This window comes from Lathyrus oleraceus, chromosome 3, assembly GCF_024323335.1.
Source record: "Lathyrus oleraceus cultivar Zhongwan6 chromosome 3, CAAS_Psat_ZW6_1.0, whole genome shotgun sequence".
NCBI lineage: Eukaryota > Viridiplantae > Streptophyta > Magnoliopsida > Fabales > Fabaceae > Lathyrus > Lathyrus oleraceus.
Window position 1 is genome coordinate 394,932,560 of NC_066581.1, and position 20,771 is coordinate 394,953,330.

Below are 20,771 nucleotides of genomic sequence, written 5' to 3' on the forward strand. Positions count from 1 at the left end.
GGAACTTATCGTTCTTTTCAGGTTCGACGAGATTTTTCCTGTTCGAAGGTGCAAGGACCTTGCAAGAATAAGGTGTCGTTGTTTTAATTAAGCAAGGTCAATTTCGCTTTCCTAGAAATCTAAAGGGTCACTATATGTCTCTTGGTCATCTCCATCTAATTCGACATAGGCTACCCTTTCTCTCCTATTACTTTTATTCGCCCTGGCTTTTTCAGCCTTCTAGCGCTCTACCTGTCGAACCCTATCAGTCAATTGGGACATATCTCTCAAGTATTGGATGTTCAATTTCTTTCTGATGGAATAATATAAACCATCAGCAACCATTTTGACTAACTCGTGTTCAGGAACTTGCATAAAACACATTGCCTTTAGAAAACGGAACCTATTAAAATATTCGTCTATTGGCTCAGTAAATTTACGCTTAACGCTAGCCAACTCCTTCAGACTAATCTTCGACTGTCCTGTGTAAAATTGTTCATGGAACAGTTTTTCTAGATGAGTACAATCATGAATCGAACTTGCTGGGAGCATTGTGAACCATGTAAAGGCATTCTTAATGAGGGAACTTGGGAAGTATTTTACTTTCAGATTCTCATTATTTGAAATGTCCCCTGCCTCAATTAGATACCTTGCCACATATTCGATTGTGGATTCACTAGTGTCCCTAGAAAATTTCCATCTAGGGGGTAACTCTGACTGCAGAATATACTCAGATAATGGTGATGTATAGTTTGACCCATGGAGGCCAGCATTTACCCCATTTCGTGCCATAACCCTTTCGACCATGGTTGCTAAATTGTTATCCGCTGCCATATCATCACGTCGAACTTGACGTATAACTTCATCGTCATCTTGATTCCTATTTACCATCACCACCCTTGGTTGCCTCTCCCTTGGTACTGCTTGTTCGACCCTGGGGGGTTCAACTCCAACCCCCTGATTTGGCACATGTCCCAAGTGTGCATTTCGCTGGACTTGGTTAATGGTGGGGTCCTCTATGAGGGTTTCTCCTTGGTTCTCTAATAACTATTCCCTTCGAAGTCGTCTAGGTGCTTGTGAAACTCCAAAGAAATCTATAATTCATATCATCTGCACTATCATTTGTTGGTTTGTTTGAGTGGTATTTTGAATCAAAGGATTGAAAATTGTGCCTATTTATTGGGCAAGCATATGGATCATTTCATGGTTGCTTTCGTCCATTTGTTGCCTCAAATTTGCTGCAAAGTTTATTGTAAGATTGGGCATTTGTTGGGTTGGAAACCCCACTCCTAAAGGTTGGCTACTTCGAGCCTAATTATTAACAGTTGGTCTAGACCCTTGTAAAGGTGAAGACGCGTTCACCAATGGGTTTGTAAATGTCGATGTTGTATTATGAAAACTTGTCATCATCGAAGTTGGTTGACCCTGCATCCTGACAGGTGATAGGATTGGTCCACTATGAGTATTTGACGGTATAGTCGTCGTATTTGCTATGGATGGAGTTGCTTCGGACACGGACGCGACAACCGTAGCTCCCCCTGTCGATGAAGGGGGTTGTTCTCCACTATAATTTGGCATATTTGGATTCTCCATTCTCCTTACGTATCTCCTATTTGGTATGACTTCATTATTTGTGGCTACTTTACCATTTCTTAATCTCATGCAACAAAGTTAGAGACACTGTAAAGATGAAGAAATTTTAAATATTTCAAAATATTTTAACAATAACACTGGTCCCACTAGGCGTGACAATTTATTTACCGTCGAAATTGGTAAACAAGCGTTAGTCTTCCAAATTCAAAAATACTTTGGTTATTCACATGACCGACTAGATTGATCCTAGGACATGTGCTTTTGTTAATTTAGGTTTTGTAAAAGATGAAAATTTTGACAATGCTCTTGGTTTGAAAACAACATTCAAAGTTTGAAAGTAAATGCAAAAATATAAAGAGATAATGTAAAGAAGGCTTCAACGCAAAGTTACAATGGAAATAAATGGTGAAAACATAAATGATTTCAGAAAAAATAAATAAAGGTATGGGATCACACGTACATTCTCTCAGCAACTCGTTTCTCAACACACAGATACTTAGAGTAAATTTTGTAAGTTTTGTACAAGATGGAACACCCCGAATCCTAAACACTAAGATTCCTATTTATACTAATTCGAAATCACTGTAACAAATGGTCTCTTCTCCAAAAGATGACATGTTTTCGTCTGCATGCACTTTGCTATCCATAGATTTCCACGTGTTCTTCCAAAGAAACAGATAAGGCTAAAAAATAGTTATGAGCCTTATTTGAATTTACATTCTGTCGAACACAACTCCAACCGAAATGCCTCTGTCGAATTGCAGTTTGAACCTAAAAATATTTCTAATTCCTAAACCAACGTTTCCCTCTACACAATGGGTTTTCTTCGACTAAAACTTCTTTCTATCGAAAGAGTCATATTCATGTATTCTTTTCAGAATATTTCCTTTAGCTTTCCTAGTTCATCTCAAACATCTCCTTAGAGTAAAAATTCTAGCTAACACTGACCCACTAACCAAAGGTTTGACACCTAAGACTTTTCATGAGTATGTTGGTCACATGGGGGTTGGTTTTGAGATTGCCTTATATTAGTGGGAGTCCTTTCCTTGATTTATTATGTTCTATGTTTTTGTTTGTTTTTTTTTGTACAAACTTTATGTAATGTTTGATTTTCTACTGAAATAAAAAAAAATGTATGAGGTATTATTGTTATAACAAGGTTAAGTTTTTTTTTTTCTTGCAAATATTATAATTTTGAATTGCACCTAAGGAACTGCAGTTTGATCTCACTAAAGACTCCAGTAGGACCATTTGAAAATATGCATGATTTAGAGAGCACATTGCATGCAATTTTCATGTCACACATCCATATCGATATATGTTATCAAGCACGCTGATATGGTAGTCGTTGGGGTTCCTTCATGTTATACGTTAGTGACACGTCTGTGGTGAAAAAATATCATACTTACTGTAGCGGGGTTTTTGTTACTTTTAGGTTTATTGACTGAACCAAAAGTCAACATACAATTCGAGTCGCCACCGCACTTTTATTTGTCCAAAGGAAAGGCTAAAAAGCGAACAAAAGCCAAGGCAAGAAGTTTTTCAAATAAAAAACTAATAAAAATGTCAGAGATCTAGGTAAGGGGGTTGTTTATGAAATGGGAAGGTTTTACGCACCCAAAACATCCTTAGTACTCTAAGGGAACCTCTTTTTGCAAACATGTGTTATAGGTTGGTATTTGTGAAAGGATTTGTACAAAAGATTGGGGGGATGAGATGAGAATAGATTATATTTACAAATTTTGTTGTTTGAATGGATGAACCCATTGCCTACGTACCATCACAAAGGAGGATCAAAACCTCGTAGTTCGGGGTAAAAATATCAAATATTGGTGAATTGATTTGATCAAAAGCCTTAAGGTCTTTTGTTATCAAGGGGAGAAAACTCAACCTAAACCAACAATCCACCATGTGAGGAAAGCTTCAACATACTAGTGAGGGGTTAACCCTATAATAAGTATGGAAGACTTATAATCCAATCACTAAGGATAAGGTGAGATTTACATCAACCACTATGATAACTCAAACCTATGACTAATGTTTATGAAAAGGTTTAATAAGGGTGGCCACAAAACAACTTGAAGTGAGTTATATTTACAAGTTAGACTTATTTACCAAAATGAAGTCAAAGTAGGGATTAAGGTTTATTCACAATAAGTATTTATGAAAATGGTTTTGAAAAGTCAAAGGCATAAGGCCTAAGTTTCTAGTTTGAAATAAAGTCAACATTTGAAAGAAAAGATTTTGGCTTGGTTAGAGTAAGGAGAAGAAGAGAAAGGCTAGTCCTAAAGCAAACAAAGATAAGAGGGAAAAGATAAACCCTTGGAGTTCCTTTTCTTGAAATCATAGAGATGATTCACGATGTTCCTTTCCTTTGGACTTAGCACACACAAGCAATCACACAATTTAGATTCAAGCTCCTAGGATCTCCATTTGGTTTGTCTCTCTTAACTTGGCTACTCATGACAATGGTCCTCTTTTTTACTATCTCAAGATGGAATCCCTATCACACAAGAGAAAACATCAAAAAGTTCACAACACAATAAGAGGAATGGACAAAGAATAAGTTTAGATGAGAAGTCCTTTAAAGTCAACTTTGAAATTTAGCATTCTAAAGGCATGTGGCCTAGTTGCTCTTCAACAAGTTTAGCATTCTAAAGGCATGAGACCTAGTTGCTCTTGAACTCCTTTAAGCATAAGTAAGTCCTAATTCTAAGTCCTTTCTCCTTTTTGCATTTGGTTCACACAAAACAAAGATAAAGCAAACACAAGATAACAATATATTTATATACAATAATGGGCTCAAATGAGAAAAAGGAAAGTGACATAAACATAAAATATGGGCTCAAGTGAGCAAAGGGAAAAGCAATATAAATAATGAACAAGAAATAAATTGCATTAAAGTAAAGGGCAAGAAATTAAATGCTCAAATTAAAGTTAGTGATTAGTATGGTTATGTTAGTTTGTCATAAAATAATGTAGCGCTATGTTAAGCAATCGTAAGTGGACTAATGTAGTAGTCACACATATCTGAGGCCGGTCAATAAAAATATAGCCAAATAAACACAAGTTAGAGATCATGACTAGTAAACCAAGCTCCACAAACTTGCCATGCCAAAACAAAAGGGGAAAGGCCTTGTATGGACTTTAGGTTATTTGCTTGACCAAGAAGCAACCTATCTTGGACACAAAACAACTCACTTGATCATGGATCAAGTTGAGTTTGGTTTGGATCAAAGAAGGTTAAACCACTCATTTGTCAAGACCAACCATAAGACATTAACTCATTGTCCAAATGATGAAAAGAATGGGATGAAGATGAAATGGAGGGAAAGAGAATTCAAGTATCAAATCCAATTGATCAAATGTGAACCAAGTCATCATCAATCAATGCCAAACAGAAAAGAGATGAAGATTTCAAGTCAACAAATCAACCATAATTTTTTGGTATTTTTTGAATTAAAATAAAAATGCAAAAATAAAATAAATATAAGGTCAAACCTCAAATTCAATTCAAATCAACTTCAACAAGTCCAATTAAACTCTCATAGGTTTAACATGGTCAAACAAACTTTGACAAATTTTCTCAACAATTTTGGAAATCAGAAAGTATTTAAAAACAATTAAAAACAATAAAAAATAACACAATATGAATTAAAATCTCAAATAAATCTCAAATCAAATAAGAAATTGATGAGACTATTTTTCATTGACTTATCATGATCCATAGGTGTTAGGAAAATATCTTTGGATTTTTCAAATATCATAAAGTATTTTAAAATGAATTAAAATTATTAAAAATCAAATAATTCACAAAAAATATTTAATGAAATCACAAAAATGATTAAAAATCAAAATATGAAACTAGATTTTTCAAGAAAAATTTTGGTATTGGTCTCATATTTTTGTGACTTCAAATAAATTTTTTATGAATTTTTGAAAATAAAAGGAATGAACTGAAATTAAAATGATAATAGAAATAATGGAAAATCCAGTGCCATAGGATCAATTTCATTAAATGACATGGCGTGGATCAAAGGCTCAGAGGTGAAGACGCACGGTGGACATTAGTCAAGCGCGCGACATAATGATTTAAAATAAGTAAACATAATGAACGCATGAGATTATAACGTGGCCAAGCAATCCAAGGGCTGGGAAGGTGCACACATGGTGATGGTGGTGGAAACCACCATCTTCTCCGGTGAGATACCAGAATCCGGCCACCATTTGCAGAGAAAATTTTTGTAACAAAAATGAAAAACAAGGACATCAAATTGAAGCTCAGGTGATGTACATCACCATTGTATCCATGGATCTTCCTCACTCTTCCTATTTTGAGAGAAATGTGAGATGGAAGATCATGGTGTGTCAACTGCAAATGCACGAAATGAAGAATTGAGACCGCCACTGGCCTGCCTCAAGTGTGAGGACTTCAGAAAACCACACAAACAAGAGAATACTACATTATATTACAATATCTAGATCCAAAAAGTTTGAAGTTCTACCTCTGAATTGGAGCTTTTAAGGCCACGAATTCTTCAAGATCTTAATCCCTTTTTGCTCTGGAGATGTAATGGAGATGAGAGGCTAAGGAATTAAGCTTTGAAAATCAACTAATGATGTTGAATTTCAAGCTTGAAAAAGAGAGAAAAATCTGAAAATTCCTTTGGTAATGGTTGGGATTTCAGTGCTGCAGCATTTCAGGTCTCCACAAGGTTGATGAATGAATGAGAGGGAGCTCTTATTTATAGCTGAAATGTGGCTGAGCTCATGATTCCCTCGTGTGCATGGCAATTTGAACTTTGGTGCATGGGCCTGTACAGGCGCATGTGAGGCCCAATAATGGGTGCTAATCCATGCTGAGATCAATTGAAATGGAATTGGACGTGTAATTTGGAAGGAAATAGCTTGCACATGAAGTTTCACCATGAAATGTCAAAATGAACATAAAAGAAGAGCTCTTCGAAACTCTCACATGGAAAGTCTAAAAAAGTAATGTGAGTAATGGTTGGAAAGCCCTTGAAATAAGGAACAAAAGTCATGTTGGGTAAAAATTCATTTGGCATTTGGAAATTAATGAAAACTGGCTGTGAAAGTTTGGGTACAAAACATGTTTAAGTCACCTTTGAAAATTCTCACCAAAAGCAAGCCTCTTCAAGCCGCTCTTTTTGCATTATGCAAGCTTCAAATAAAAACACCTCCAACATAAAAGTTGTAGATCATTTCAATATGGTAAATTTAGACTCAAATTTTGCATCATTTGGATTTTCCATGAAAACATTATGGGCATTTGAAGTTAGGTACTTTTTCAAACTCAATGACTTGGGTCCAAGGTGACCTATAATGTTTTGTATTATCACATGTATTTATTTTAAGATTATGAAATTTTTTGCAACATAACATTTGAATTAGACACCTTAAGCTTTCCAATGCATCTGGTCTTACCTCAAAATCATAAAAATTAAGGAAGTTAGGTCCTTGGGAAGTTGACCCAAAATTAGGGTTTCAGTCAAAATGACCTATAATGTTTTGAAATGATTTATGAGCTTCCAAGCTTCAAATGGATTTTTGATGAACATGAAAGTTGTACATATGGTTCTTAAGAACATGTTTTCTCTTGGGGTCATCTTAATTTGACAAACACATCAAAAGTTATATCTTAGTGGACCTCAGTTTAGTCAAATGACTTGACTGGTCAACTTTTCAAGGCCAAACTTCCAATCTTGATGAATGAGTGATTGAGGATCCTCAAATAAGCTCAAATATGCATAAAATCGTGAATTAAAGAAATTCCCTTGATTAAATTTGATCATAGGTTGAGGTTGCTTCATGAGCAAGGCACAATCAAGGCACAGTTGAATTAGGGTTTCCTTGGGAAACAATCCTCAAGCCCTTTGGGTTATCTTGATCAAATTGGAAAATTGAGATACTTGTGAGACATATATGATAATTAGGATCTTTGTGGACCATTGTCATGCTTTTCCTCATCTTCATTTGGCCATTTCACTGGGCTTAGGAGCCTCCTAGGAGCATGGGAGCACATGATCACTTGAGCTTCAAAACAAAAAGAATTAGTGACATATGTTTGTGCTTTTGGTTAGTAAACAAGTAATAAACGCAATAACATAATACAAGCATGCTTAGTGGTCTTAACCCACTCACACAAGTCCCAACTCTAGGGCTAAGGAGTCAAACATGTTATGATCCTTGAGGCAATGCACTGAGCAATGATATGATGCCATGAGGGATCTTTGGGTCAAAATTAGGGTCTTACACTTACAACCACACACTTCCTCACAATCGTTGATCAACTAGGATTCTTTTTTATTTTCAACTATTGTGAGAGGGGTTTCTCATAGTAGTGGTTTTCCTCTTTTTCCTTTACTAACTTTTTTTCCACTGAGTTTTTTTTAGAAAGGTTTTAATGGGACATATTCTTTATGGACATCTAAGGAGAGTGTTATAAATGACATGATTATCATGATTATGGATATCAATCAATTAGGAGATTTCATATTAATTTTCCATGTATATGTCATAGAAATATGACTCATATTATATTTGAATCACATACTCATAATAAAAATAATATAATAAACTCTCTTCTTTTCTTTATCTCTTTCGTCTCTACTCTACTATTATATTGCTTATTATTAATTTCATACGTAACTTTATAAAACAAAGTTAAATTCTATCAAAAATAGTTTTAAAACAATTATTTTTTTAAAAGGCAATTGAATTAACACTACGAGCACAATGAGTACTCTAACCTTTAAAAAAATAGAAACGGCAAAATTTCATCCGCTTCAAATAGTTAAAAGGAGAATTAAACCAGTAAAAGAAAACACTAAAATTTGGTAATCGATAGTCTAAACACAACCAACTCCATGAGCGATACTTGATAGAACAATATACTCAACTGAAAAGGCTTTACCTCTAAAGATCAGGTTATTCCTACTTGCCCAAATCTGCCAAATTGAAGCAGCCCAAATGACATTACCCAATTTGTTATCTACCTCCTTCCTTAACGATCTTCCGAAATCAACATAGGAATCAATGCTATTAGAATCAAGCACCAACTCTATACCCAACCACCTCTCGATACCCTTACAAACGTTCCCAGCAAAAACGCAACTGAGAAATAAATGAAACGATGATTCTTCAAAACTTCTACATAACACACACAAATGATCATTACCTCCGAAAGAAATACCTCTCTTGAACAATTGATCCTTCGTTGCTATCAGGTTCAAGAACAGTCTCCTCAAGAAAATATGATGTTTATATGGCATCTTAGTACTCCACAAATCCTTCAGAACTGCTAGTAAAACATCTTCGATCCCACTAGGCTGATTATCCTAAAACAACATATCAAAACAAGAGCTAACAGAAAAGCTACTGGAATCATAGAATCCCACTGAAAACAGTCCTCAACTTCTGCAGCAGGCTCCGAATTATGCAGCAGGAGGTCAAGCTCCTCTTGTTCCTTAATCATCACAAAATCAACTACGAAAACAGGAAAATGAACCTCCCACCTCCAAACTGGGTCGTACCAATACCCCGCTTCAGCCACACTCATCCTCGGGAAAAGGGATAACACAAATAAGTTGGGAAATGCCTCCTCCATCGACAACTTATTCATCCCTTAAAGTGCCAGAATGATAAATCCCTGCAATTATCTAAAGAGCAATGCAGTTTATCAACAAATAGATCAGTAGAAGAAACATTGTCGAAGCACAATGAAAAAAAGTCTATCCACCAAATTGAGTCCGATTTTCTACCTCTAGTCTCATCGTTGCTTGTCACCTCCAAAACCAAACTAGAAGATGAATACCTATGATCGATGACACCCTTCCAAAAAGCATTCTTCTCCGTTATGAATCTCCACCTTCATTTAAGAAGAATAGATTTGTTGAAGGAAGCAATGTCCTTGATCCCAACCCTCCCTTCTCTTTAGGCCTACAAACAGATTTCCAAATAATCCAATAGACTTGCTTTTGAATAGAGTTACCACCCTAAAGAAAATTGCTTTGAATTACATAAATTAATAATAATCCCGCTTCTCAATTTTATTTTAAATTGGAATAATGTTCACAACAAAGTATGCTAGATGTTCCCGGTGTTCGTTTTCCTATGCTCGTGCTTTTAATAAGGCCAAAATAAAATCACAGGATTGAATTTCACTTTTCATAATTATTTCTTTCAAAACTATCCTTAACATGATGTTTTTCTTATAAGCTTCCTTAACATGATGTTAAAACATTGAAGTTCTCATAAAAAGTGCAATCATATAATAATGCTCACAAATTATTGAATGTACTCATTTTATTTTACTTATTAAAATAGTACATTACTACATAACTAGCAAAGTGCATAAATTTTACCATCTTGATCGATTCATTGTTTTAGAAAAAAAAGATCATGTTGGATTGGGCATCAGATTAGTCAAATTGTTTAATAATATAAATAATATAAAATTGTTTCGATAGAACTCTGATAATTATTTTCAATCCGCCAAAAATTGAACCTAATCAAACTCAATTAATATTTATTTTATTTATTTTATTTATTTTCATTACACCATTATAATAATAAATTCATAATATTATTAGATTATGATCAATTTTAAAATTTAATAATAACATTTTTTACTCACAAAAATACAATACATAAAATATGAAATTGAAGTATAATAATGACTAATTTATAAATTTATCTCAATAAATATTAAAATGATCAAATCCACCAAATTCATCGTTTAAATCCATTTAACCGAATCAAAAACTAAAAGTTCATCGATAAAACTGCAATTTAAATTTAATATTAATTTAGGATAATATTAATTTATGCTCCAACCAGGAGTAACTCGATTCAAATAAAGAAGTACACAATCAATGAATGATATTATGTGGGAACAAACTTCAACATCTATAGCCTAGACGGTTCTTGTAAAAGTCATTGATCACTATCTCGTACCTTGGTATGAGCAGTGCACTTACAGGAACATGCAATTGATAAAATCGAGACATTGACCACCTTGTGTTGTAAATTTAATGCAACTTTTATACGTACATCAATGTCTCTATTATGAGCCAATGTTTCCAAATATAATACTTTCTTCTCTACTAATATTTGTTATTCTTGTAGAGGAAATTTGTAACAAAATAGTTGCCATTTTTAATTTCTAATACAATTCAAATTCTAATAGTTTATTTTTCAGTTCTGTTTTAAATAATAATATATGTAGTATCCCCTTAAAATTATTCACTTTGTCTATATTCTTTATTGAATTTTTAACAAAAATTATCCATTTTTCATTAAAGTTTCCAAAATATCTCCGATTTTAAAAAAAAAATCCAAACTACCCCACTTTTAAGAGGAGGCGTCAATTCAATTGGCGACTCCTCTTAAAGATTGAATGGAGGCACCAATTGGATGTGCCCTAGTCAATCCAATTGGCGCGCATGTGTATTACTTGAGATGAGGCGTCAATTGGATTGACACCTCGGTGTAAAATACAATTTTTTTTGGTAAATGGTCTACGTGATACATAAATTTGAAATAAGACCAATTGATATTAATATAATTTTCCGTTTACACAAAAAAGCCTAATGGTGATGATCGGGATCACCTAGCCGACCTTCGGTCCCACATCCCCTAGCTACCATAACATGTGGCTCTAACCCACGTTGATGATTCACCATTGATGTTTGAGCATCTGAGGGGCCAGGAGTGTCACTACCAACTACAGGAGATGGTCTGTTGAGGTAGTCAGATAAGTCGATATAGTCTTCAGTATGCGTCGAGGGTGTACTATCGTAGTTGAGTTCATGACCCATGCCAGAGTAGTTGGGTTGTGGTTGACTCATTGGTGGGCGATCGGGACGGTTGAAGGGAGACATGTGTGTGAGTGATGCGTCGAGGAAAGGTTGGAAAGGTTGTTGGGGTGTTTGGTAGAAATAGGGTTGTTGGATGTTTTGGTTTTGTGAGGTTTAGGCTTCTTGGCTATGGTAGGAGGAGGGGTGGTTGGTGTTGAATGATCGTTGGGTGTTCTGGATAAGGCGACTTTGGTTGGGTGATGGGGTGGGTGCGAAGCGATGTTGGGTCTCAGGTTGATGGTCAATTTGTTGGTGGTAGTATGGGGTATGCTCTTGGTATTAGGGTTGGGTGAATGGCATGTTTTGGTTGTATGTTTTTGTGTTGGTTGAACGGAACGTTTGACGGACAAGGGGTTGTGTGTATCCGGTCTGACACTGTTGTTAGGGGTTTAATGTTGAGGTGTCAGGTGTGTAAGTCATCTAGCGTGGGTCGTAGAGGTACATATCCTCGGCGATGAACTGAAAATCAACCGATCTGTACCAAGTCATATAAGTACGACTTGGTTTTTCTTCATTTGGCATGATTGCTTCAATTAAGACATGGTCATGGCGGTGCTTCCATTTGTGAACTCTGATCTTGTGAAGCTTCTCCATGGATTGAAGTTCCATTGGTCGTTAACTTTGCGCAGATGCCATTCTCCTAGGCTTGCTGGGGGATCTGGGATATTTTGAGGCATATCGAACTGCAACTTCACACGATCGCTATTGTGCATCTCCATAGTTGTGAAACATATTATCGGTGTGCATGCAGTCCATACGGTCGCGTCTTCAGCGTTGACCTCATGGTCATGATCCAAATTAAGGTATGAACGCTAAATGAACTGAAATGTGAAAGAAGATAGGATTATAATCTAAGTAGAAGAAGTTAACAAATTATAACGAAATAAATTAAGTTAGTATCCTTACGTCTGTCGGTCGAAGGTGATCCAACAGATTGTGATACTGAGTAATACAGTGTCTAGGACATCTGTTATAACTCATACCACATGCAGACCATCTACACCAAAAAGGTAAGAATATTAGTTAGAGATAATAATCTTTAAAGAAGTAAGTAAAGATATAGCATTTTAAAGAACTTACTTTTGTGCATACGGGAATGTGAAAGGGTTATTGTTGACGGGTGCTAGGGACGGTAGTCTTGACCAACCCCATGCTTGTAGCAAAATAGCACATCCAGAAAATGTAGATGTGTCTTTGTGTGAGTTTTTGCACAAGGAGCTATAGAGATAGGCTAGACAAGCAAATCCCCAACTGTAACTTACTATTCTATCTACATGTCTAAGTAAAGGTAAATACATAATATGCATGCTAGAACCACTACCTTTGGGAAATAAAAACGAACTAATTAATAGCATAATGTAACACCTAGTTTTTATTATTCGAGCATCTTCGGTAGAATGCTTATCTAAGTATAAACTATTATAGTATGACTTAAGGCGTGAAAGTAGTATACTTTGACCTCTTGAGTTATCATCTAACAAATCAGTCTCCAAGAGGTCCATGCAAATTGAATTTGCATAGTTGGTTTTACCATTAACAACCTTACCTTCAATGGGCAGTCCCAAAAGCATGTAGACATCTTCTAATGTCACGGTACACTCACCGGTTGGGAACCAAAATGTGTGTGTCTCTGGACGCCATCTTTCGCATAAAGCAAGAATGAATTTGTTATCTATGGACCAAGATAAAATCTTGCTTATATGACTAAAACTGGCAAGTTCAACATAAGGTTGAATCATCGGGTCCATATGGACATGTTCGTGGACCCGAGTCCGGAACCTTGAAACATCCTATAAAAGAAAGAACAAAAAACTTGACTAAGTTGGTATGTTAAAATAAAAGGGACTTTATTAAAACAAATAACAAAAGAAAAAAACTTACATAAGTTGTTATGTTTGCAACCGTTCCTCTATGCGATTTGCTCATTGTGAGGATAAACATTTTGTCGGGGAAGAAAACGGTTGGTGCAGTTGAAACTACAAGAAGTTATTGAAGATGAAATTGTAGAATAAGTATTGTAGAAGAAGTAGTGAGAGTGATGGTGTGGAAGAAGTGTTGATGATGTGGATGTATTTATAGGAAAATAAATGGGAGTATGAAAAGTTGTGCTTGCATGTTGTCTCCAATTGAATTGGCGCCCATGTGCAATTTGTACATGGTGTCGTCATTCAAATTGGCGCCTCCATAGGGACATGCATGCAAGACCTAGGTCTGATTGCTTGGTTTCGAGGTCTGCATGCATGCTTTGACAAGGTGTCGCCAAATGGATTGGCGCCCATGTGCAAGGAATGAATGAGGCGCCAATTCAATTGGAGTGTGTGTCTGCATGGGTGACACGTGGTTGTCCTCTCTCTTGCATGTTGAACATGTCACTTCTTAGTAGCTTGCATGGTTGACACATCATTTCGGACTAGCTTGCATGTGCGACACATCACTTCGAACTAACTAGCATGTGAGACACATCATTTCCCTATTTAAGTGTCTTACTATCAACATCCAAGACACATCACTCACATTCATCTGCAGCAAAAAAATAGTTTTCATCTGCACAATGTCATCTTCATCAAAATATAGTGTCAACGTTCACTGCAACGGTGAAACATACGAGTCTGAGTTATATGGTTTTTGATTTCGAAACACGGATACCATTAGACTTACGATCAAGAGAAATGCAACATTCTTGCATTTGAAAAAAAGAATATAATCCTGTATAGGATCGGGTATTGTGTCAAAGATCACATATCAAAATCCAAATTTTTTTGAGAATAGTCAATGCAAGTTTTTCCCGCTTAAGGTACGAGACGATGAAGATGTTGAATACATGTTTGTTAGTCATGAACATTCAGGCTGCAACTGTATTGAGTTGTACATTACTCTTCAACCATGTATACCGTCTCAACAGTCTCAAATAACCAGTCAGGATGAATCTGGTGAATTTGATCCACAATGGTCAGACGACGTCAACCCAGAAGCAGAAGCAGAAGCAGAAGTGGACGTCGTTGATGAAGAAGAAGATGAGACTGAGATACAGGTTGGTCACATGCTGAACAACGACATTGAAGATGATGATCAACCACCACCAATACCTCATAGTCATGTCTACAATCCGCCTCAACATATGACAAATATGGATCTGCACGACGATGATACATCCAACAATGTTTTCTATAACCCGTATCCATGATCAGAAGGCGAATTAAAGGTGGGAGACATGTTTCGTACTAAAGACGAATGTGTGCGAGCTATCAAAAAATTCCACATGAAAAACTCTGTTGATTTTACAGTGAAACGCATTGATTCAAGAAGGTATGTTATCGAATGTCGTAACATCCTTCGTAAGTTTCGGTTGGTTGTGTCTTACAAAAAGAAAAATGACTCTTGGGAGATCGCTTCAATAGACCCACCTCACAATTGCATTGCAACTAACGTTGAACAAGATCACCGTAAACTAAGCGCTGCATTGATATGTCAAGACATTCTGCCGTTGGTTAATAAAGACCCATCAGTGAAGGTGAGTATAATTATATCCCATATCAGAACAAGTATAATTATACTCCATCCTTCGGCAACTGGGAGGATTCATACAAAGAATTGCCACGGTTTTTATGGGCCCTAAAAACATATGTCCCAAGAACTGTGGCAATTATAGAGACATTTCTAGCAATGATGCCAGACGGAACCTGTGTTATAGGTAATAAAATCTTTCATCGTCTCTTTTGGGCGTTTGACCCATGCATCAAAGGTTTCGCATTTTGCAAACCTATTATTCAAATTGATGGCACTTGGTTATACGACAAATACAAGGGTACTTTGCTTATGGCAGTTGCACAAGACGGAAACAACAATGTCTTTCCCATTGCCTTTGCTCTGGTTGAAGGTGAAACGGCTGGTGGATGGGGTTTCTTTCTTCGACATCTCAGAACGCATGTGGCTCCACAAGCCAATCTCTATTTGATTTCTGATAGACATGCTACCATTGAGAGTGCCTACAACAACCATCACAATGGATGACATGATCCTCCTTCTATCCATGTATATTGCATTAGACATATTGCAAAAAACTTCATGTGTGCAATAAAAGATAAGAATCTTCGCAAGAAGGTGGTGAATGTTGGGTATGCTCTAACTCAACCGTCATTTCAATATTATCGTGATGAAATTAGACTGTCTAATAAAGACGCATGGAAATGGCTAAATAACATACCAGTATAGCAGTGGACAAGGGTATTTGACAGAGGTTGTCGATGGGGCCACATGACAACAAACCTTGTGGAATGCATGAACGGGGTATTCAAAGGAATTGGAAATCTGCCAATAACCGCCTTGGTAAGATCGACCTATTATAGGTTGGCTTCTATGTTCACAACCAGAGGTGAAAGATGGAGTGCGGTGTTAATGTCTGGGCAAGTATTCAATGAGTGTTGCATGAAAGTCATGAAAGAGGAGAGCGTCAAAGCTAGAACGCATGCTATAACAGTTTTTGACCGTCATAGGCAAAATTTCAGCGTCCAGGAAACAATGGACCATAACGAGGGGAGACCAAATTTAGCCTATGTTGTTAGACTAAATAGAAGTTGGTGCGACTGTGGAAAATTCCAGGCCTTCCGCATTCCTTGCTCCCGTGTCATTGAGCATGCGCTTATACTCGTCAAGATGCTTACAACCATTTATCTGATGTGTACAAGGTCGTCACCGTCGTGAATGTATATAATCAAAGCTTCTCGGTACTACCAATGGAGGAATATTGGCCTCCATATGAAGGTGATATAGTTTGGCACAATGACGAGATGCGTAAAAATAAAAAAGGAAGGCCAAACATCACACGTATCAGGACAGAAACGGATTCCACAAATAAAATGATAAGATTATGTAGTATCTGTCGTCAACCAGGACACAACAAGAATAATTGTCCCAATTGAGGAGCATCATCTGGGTCTTAAGCTTTTTGTAACATTGTATTTTTGTAACCTTCAATCATTATATATCATTAAGTTTTTGTTACAACGAGGTTCACAACAAACATCAGTACAAAATAAGCTATCTGAAAACAGAAATATTTCTAACTGATTACAACAATCAAATTGATGTCATCTTGATCGAACATCATTTCCCTAGAATCCTTATCAGGTTTCATTCGCACCCAACCAAAGATATTATCGAGTCTCTCAATACTTCTATTTTTTCCCTTCTGGTATTTTCCCATCTAACCAACGAACCAGTTCCCTCTTCAGTTGATCAAACATAGTGATGTTCCAGAGTAGCATCAGCATCTGAGGTTTGTCTCTCTCATAAATCACCTTTCCGTATCAGCGACGAACACCAAACATGATTGCCAAATGATTAAATGAGATGTGGAATAATGACTCACACAACACATCTATTTATAACAAAAAAAATGCATTTTATACTGAGGCGCCATTCCAATTGGCGCCTCCTCTCAAGTTATACACAAGGGCGTCAATTGGATTGGCTACGGCATGTGCCCTAGCCAATCCAATTGATGCCTCCATTCAATTTTTAAGAGGAGTCGCCAATTGAATTGGCGCCTCCTGTAACACCTCAAAATTTGCCCTCCTCTCTTGGGACTAGTTTAGCATATTGCATTTCATATTTTAGGACATTAGTCATTGCATATTGCATATCATGTGGAAACATTGAGCAAGTCATCCTCCTAGGTCTTTCTCAGAAGATAAAGAGGTTAAAAGATTCAAGCTTGAGGGTTTTATTGAATTGATCACTAGCCATCTGGGGGTTTGTGCTTCAATTAGGGTTTAATGGTCTCCCAAGGAGATTGGGTATCATCTTGGTTGAAATGGTACATCACCATCATCATTGGTCTCATCATCACCAAGAGGTTCATTATGCTTGATCATGTTCCTTGGGATTAGGGTTTTGACCTCTGGTCAACCCTAATCAGTTGTATTATGTCAATCAGGGTCTGTCAAGGAGATGGGGTCTTTGTGGAGATGGGGATCATCATATGTGTTTTATTGAGCTTATGAAAGCTAGGGTTTTATTTTGGAGCCATTTCATTAACTGATTGAGGCTCAAATTCATCTGTGTATGACCAGGTCATCTGTCAACTGAAAAAGTCAACCACAAGTCAATTGTTGGATTTGGAGGTGGGAAGTGGTTAGAAATACTTCACTCATGTTCAAACAAGTCTCATTTGACATTTCAAACATCAACATTGAAGAAAATAAAGTCAGGACAAAACTTTCCAAAAATAGAAAGTGACTTGTAATTCAAAATTGCCAAAAATGGAAAGGTTTTTCTCCTCAAGATTACATCATCAAGAAAGCTTCAAATGAAATTTTGTTGAACATGAAAGTTGTAGATCTTGTTCTCCAATTTCCAAAAAGTCCAAGAGCATGAATTTCTCATGTGTGGTTGAAGAGATATGATCAAAACTTGGTCAAGTGAACATTGAACTTCAAAGGAGCATAACTTCTTCATCAAATGTCCAAATCAAGTGGCTCTTTTTGCTAAATTCTTGTTATGACCTCTAGTTTCCAAAATTGGCATTACAGGGCATGCATTCCATTCATATAAATATTTGCATTTTCAATTGACTTTTGGAGGGAAAATTAAAATTCAAAAATAATGCATTGTTTTCACATTTTAACATTTCCATTGGGCTTAAAATAGTATTTTGAGTGAAATACAAGGCAAAAACGTGCACTATTCACATGCCATGCCATGCATAAGGTGAAAAAATAATATTTACAAAACACCTCCAAATTAACCATTTTTCATTAGCATTTGATTAGAGGTTAATTAATCATGATTAGTGAAGCATATATAACACAAATCATAACAGAATTTTCACATTTCCCAATTCTAGATCTAGAAATTCTCAAAGTCTCTCAAAATTCTCTCTCATTTTTTCTCAAAATTTCTTCACATCTCATGCATTTTTCTTGATTAATTCATCATTATTAAGCATTATGGAGCAAGATTGAATCAGGATCCAAGTGAATTCGTGTAGTTTGAAGCATATCCATAGCTTGAGTTCATCAATGGTGGAATCAAAATTTTGTTGAATCAAGTGCAATCAAGCCTCAAGACTTCATCCATACACTCATACAAGCTTTCTAGAACACATTGGAAGCATTGCAAGGCATTGAAATCACACGAATCCAAAGCTGCTCTTCAAGAGGTCAAAAATTCGTGTCTCTTATTTCTTGAAATTGTTGTGTGATTCTTGTAGATCTTTTAATGGTGATGATTATGCAATTTGAATTGAGTGATTTGGTGGAATATTCATGAAGTTACATGTGTTTGAAGTTTGATGCATGAACTTTAATTTACTCGATTTGATCATGTTTTGGTGTTAGATGCTTAGTTATTAGTGGATTTAGTATGTATGTTGAAAGATCTACCAATTCATATGTTCAATTTTAAGTTCTGAGAAATTTTTTCTTGGAGTTCTTGGTGAGTTACTGTTCATAACCGTGCGAATTTGGAGAAGATGAAGCTTAGGTTTAGGCAACGGTTTTCCTGATGCAAATCCGTTCCCTTAGAATGAGTGCAGTACTTTTGGCCACGGTTTTTTCCATATGATTCCGTTCCCTTAGGCTTCGCTCATGATGCGCTCTCATTGGCTGCATGGAAATCCCATGCAGCGCGCCTAATTCCTCTTTTGAAAAGGCAGGCGGTTCGAATCTTGGCTGCCATATTTCCACATGCTTCATTTCAATTTTTCCTCCACATATTCATATAAACCACATGCATTTTTTTATTTTTTTCTCACTTCAAAAATTCATAATAAATAGAAAATTGGTCCAAAAAATATGTGGTTTTTTTTTATATGTCACATTTTGTGTCTAGTTTTTTATCATTATTTTTTCATGAATTATGCCTGGCTGGATTTAATTTTGCCCTAGGGTTTGTGTATACATGTCATGTTTTGACCTTGCCTTGATATATCAATTGTGAAATGCTCAATTCTTATCCAATGCTCATGAAATTTTACATGCTTAAATTAGACATCTTTCTGGACATTTTGGTGTTGAGTTTGCATTTTATCAATTTTCATTGCTGAGTTATGATTTTTCTAAGTTAGGTGTGACAATTTGTGTCACACCTTGTGATGTCCAACTTGATGAATGAATTTGCCTTATCAAATGAATTCCAATTGCCATGATTTTTTGTATGATGCTTGATATGCATGTTGTGAATGCTCATGATTTTGTGTGGAATTTTTGGAATCATTTCTGATTTGATTGAGATTTTTCATTCTGGATGATCATTTTGGAACTTTTGAATAGTCATGATCTTCAATGATTTGTGAAATGCTTGTGTTTTATCCTATGGATGTGAAATTTTGCACATTGATTATAGACATATTGAAGTTTGTTTTGGCTTTGGTTTTAAGTGTTTATCATATTCCAATTCTGTTTTAGGCTTGTCCTAAGTTGATGTACCAAATTGTGCCCTATTTGAGCTTGTTTGTGCTTACCTTGCCTTATAGAATTTCTTTTCCATGCTTAAACTTGTCCAAATGACCTAATTTTTTGTGTGATGATCATGTTGTATGTTCTGTTTACCCATGATTTTTGCCAAAATTAATTGAAGCATTTTTGAATTAATGTGCATTTGTTCATTCTGTTGCCTCAATGTGGTTACAATGTGCATACCTTGCCATATTTTGTTCATGAAATGGAATTGGTAATTGATATTGATGTGGGATCTTTTGGATGATGTTCTTGATGGATTGAAGTTGATTCATGTCAATTTTCATGTTCTGTTTTGAATTTTTCCTCCCTCTTTGACCCTAGGCCTTGACCTAGTGGTTTGTCTCATCTTTGAGCTTTGATTTCAGGTTGAACATACAGGTTATATGGTTCATGATGCAATCTCACTTGAGCATTTGATGCTTGCTTTTGACTACTAAAATTGTGTGTTTTGTAGGATTGTTAACTCATTTGAGTTTGACTTGTTGGCTTATGCCTTTGATCATTGGGTTTGACTGTTGATATTCATGTTATCTGTTTGTCTGTACAGTTTAACTGACTTGTGTGATGTTTCAACAGGTACATAAGTTGCTTAAGTTCAATTTGAACTTGCTTTTGCTTGGTTGCTTAACCACATAGGTATGATATTTCTGACTTCATGTAGTCTGGAAGACCTGTCCTGTTACTTGGGTAGGCACCTGTCTGAAGTCCTCCTTAAGAGGCAATGCTTGTGTTTGTTTATCTTTGTGCCAAGCAGGAAAAGTCCTTTGATAAGGCAATTAGCAGATAAAAGAGATGTGCAATCCATCTCCTACTATTCAGTGTGTCATCCACTTTGCTCACACATCTTGTGTTGATGCATTGT

General features: G+C 36.1%; 2 protein-coding genes across 2 annotated transcripts; both read right to left on the minus strand.

Annotated features, from left to right (window-relative positions):
• Positions 1 to 219: 219 nt before the first annotated feature.
• LOC127131423 (uncharacterized) lies at positions 220 to 870 on the minus strand. The gene has a single exon (XM_051060346.1). The coding sequence runs from the start codon at positions 868 to 870 to the stop codon at positions 220 to 222; it is 651 nt and encodes a 216-aa protein (XP_050916303.1).
• Positions 871 to 8,441: 7,571 nt separating this feature from the next.
• On the minus strand, positions 8,442 to 9,199 carry LOC127131424 (uncharacterized). Its single transcript, XM_051060347.1, has 2 exons — positions 8,972 to 9,199; positions 8,442 to 8,930 (listed from the first exon to the last, which is right to left on the minus strand). Exons 1-2 carry the CDS (start codon positions 9,197 to 9,199, stop codon positions 8,442 to 8,444), a joined length of 717 nt encoding a protein of 238 aa, XP_050916304.1.
• Positions 9,200 to 20,771: the final 11,572 nt, after the last annotated feature.

Bases quoted from the DNA above. Each gene is read 5' to 3' on its own strand.
- LOC127131423 (XM_051060346.1), bottom strand. From the start codon at position 870: ATGGTAAATAGGAATCAAGATGACGATGAAGTTATACGTCAAGTTCGA.
- LOC127131424 (XM_051060347.1), bottom strand. From the start codon at position 9,199: ATGGAGGAGGCATTTCCCAACTTATTTGTGTTATCCCTTTTCCCGAGG. The intron at 8,931-8,971 runs GTAGCTTTTCTG...ATGTTGTTTTAG, and splicing joins AGTGGGATTCTATGATTCCA to GATAATCAGCCTAGTGGGAT.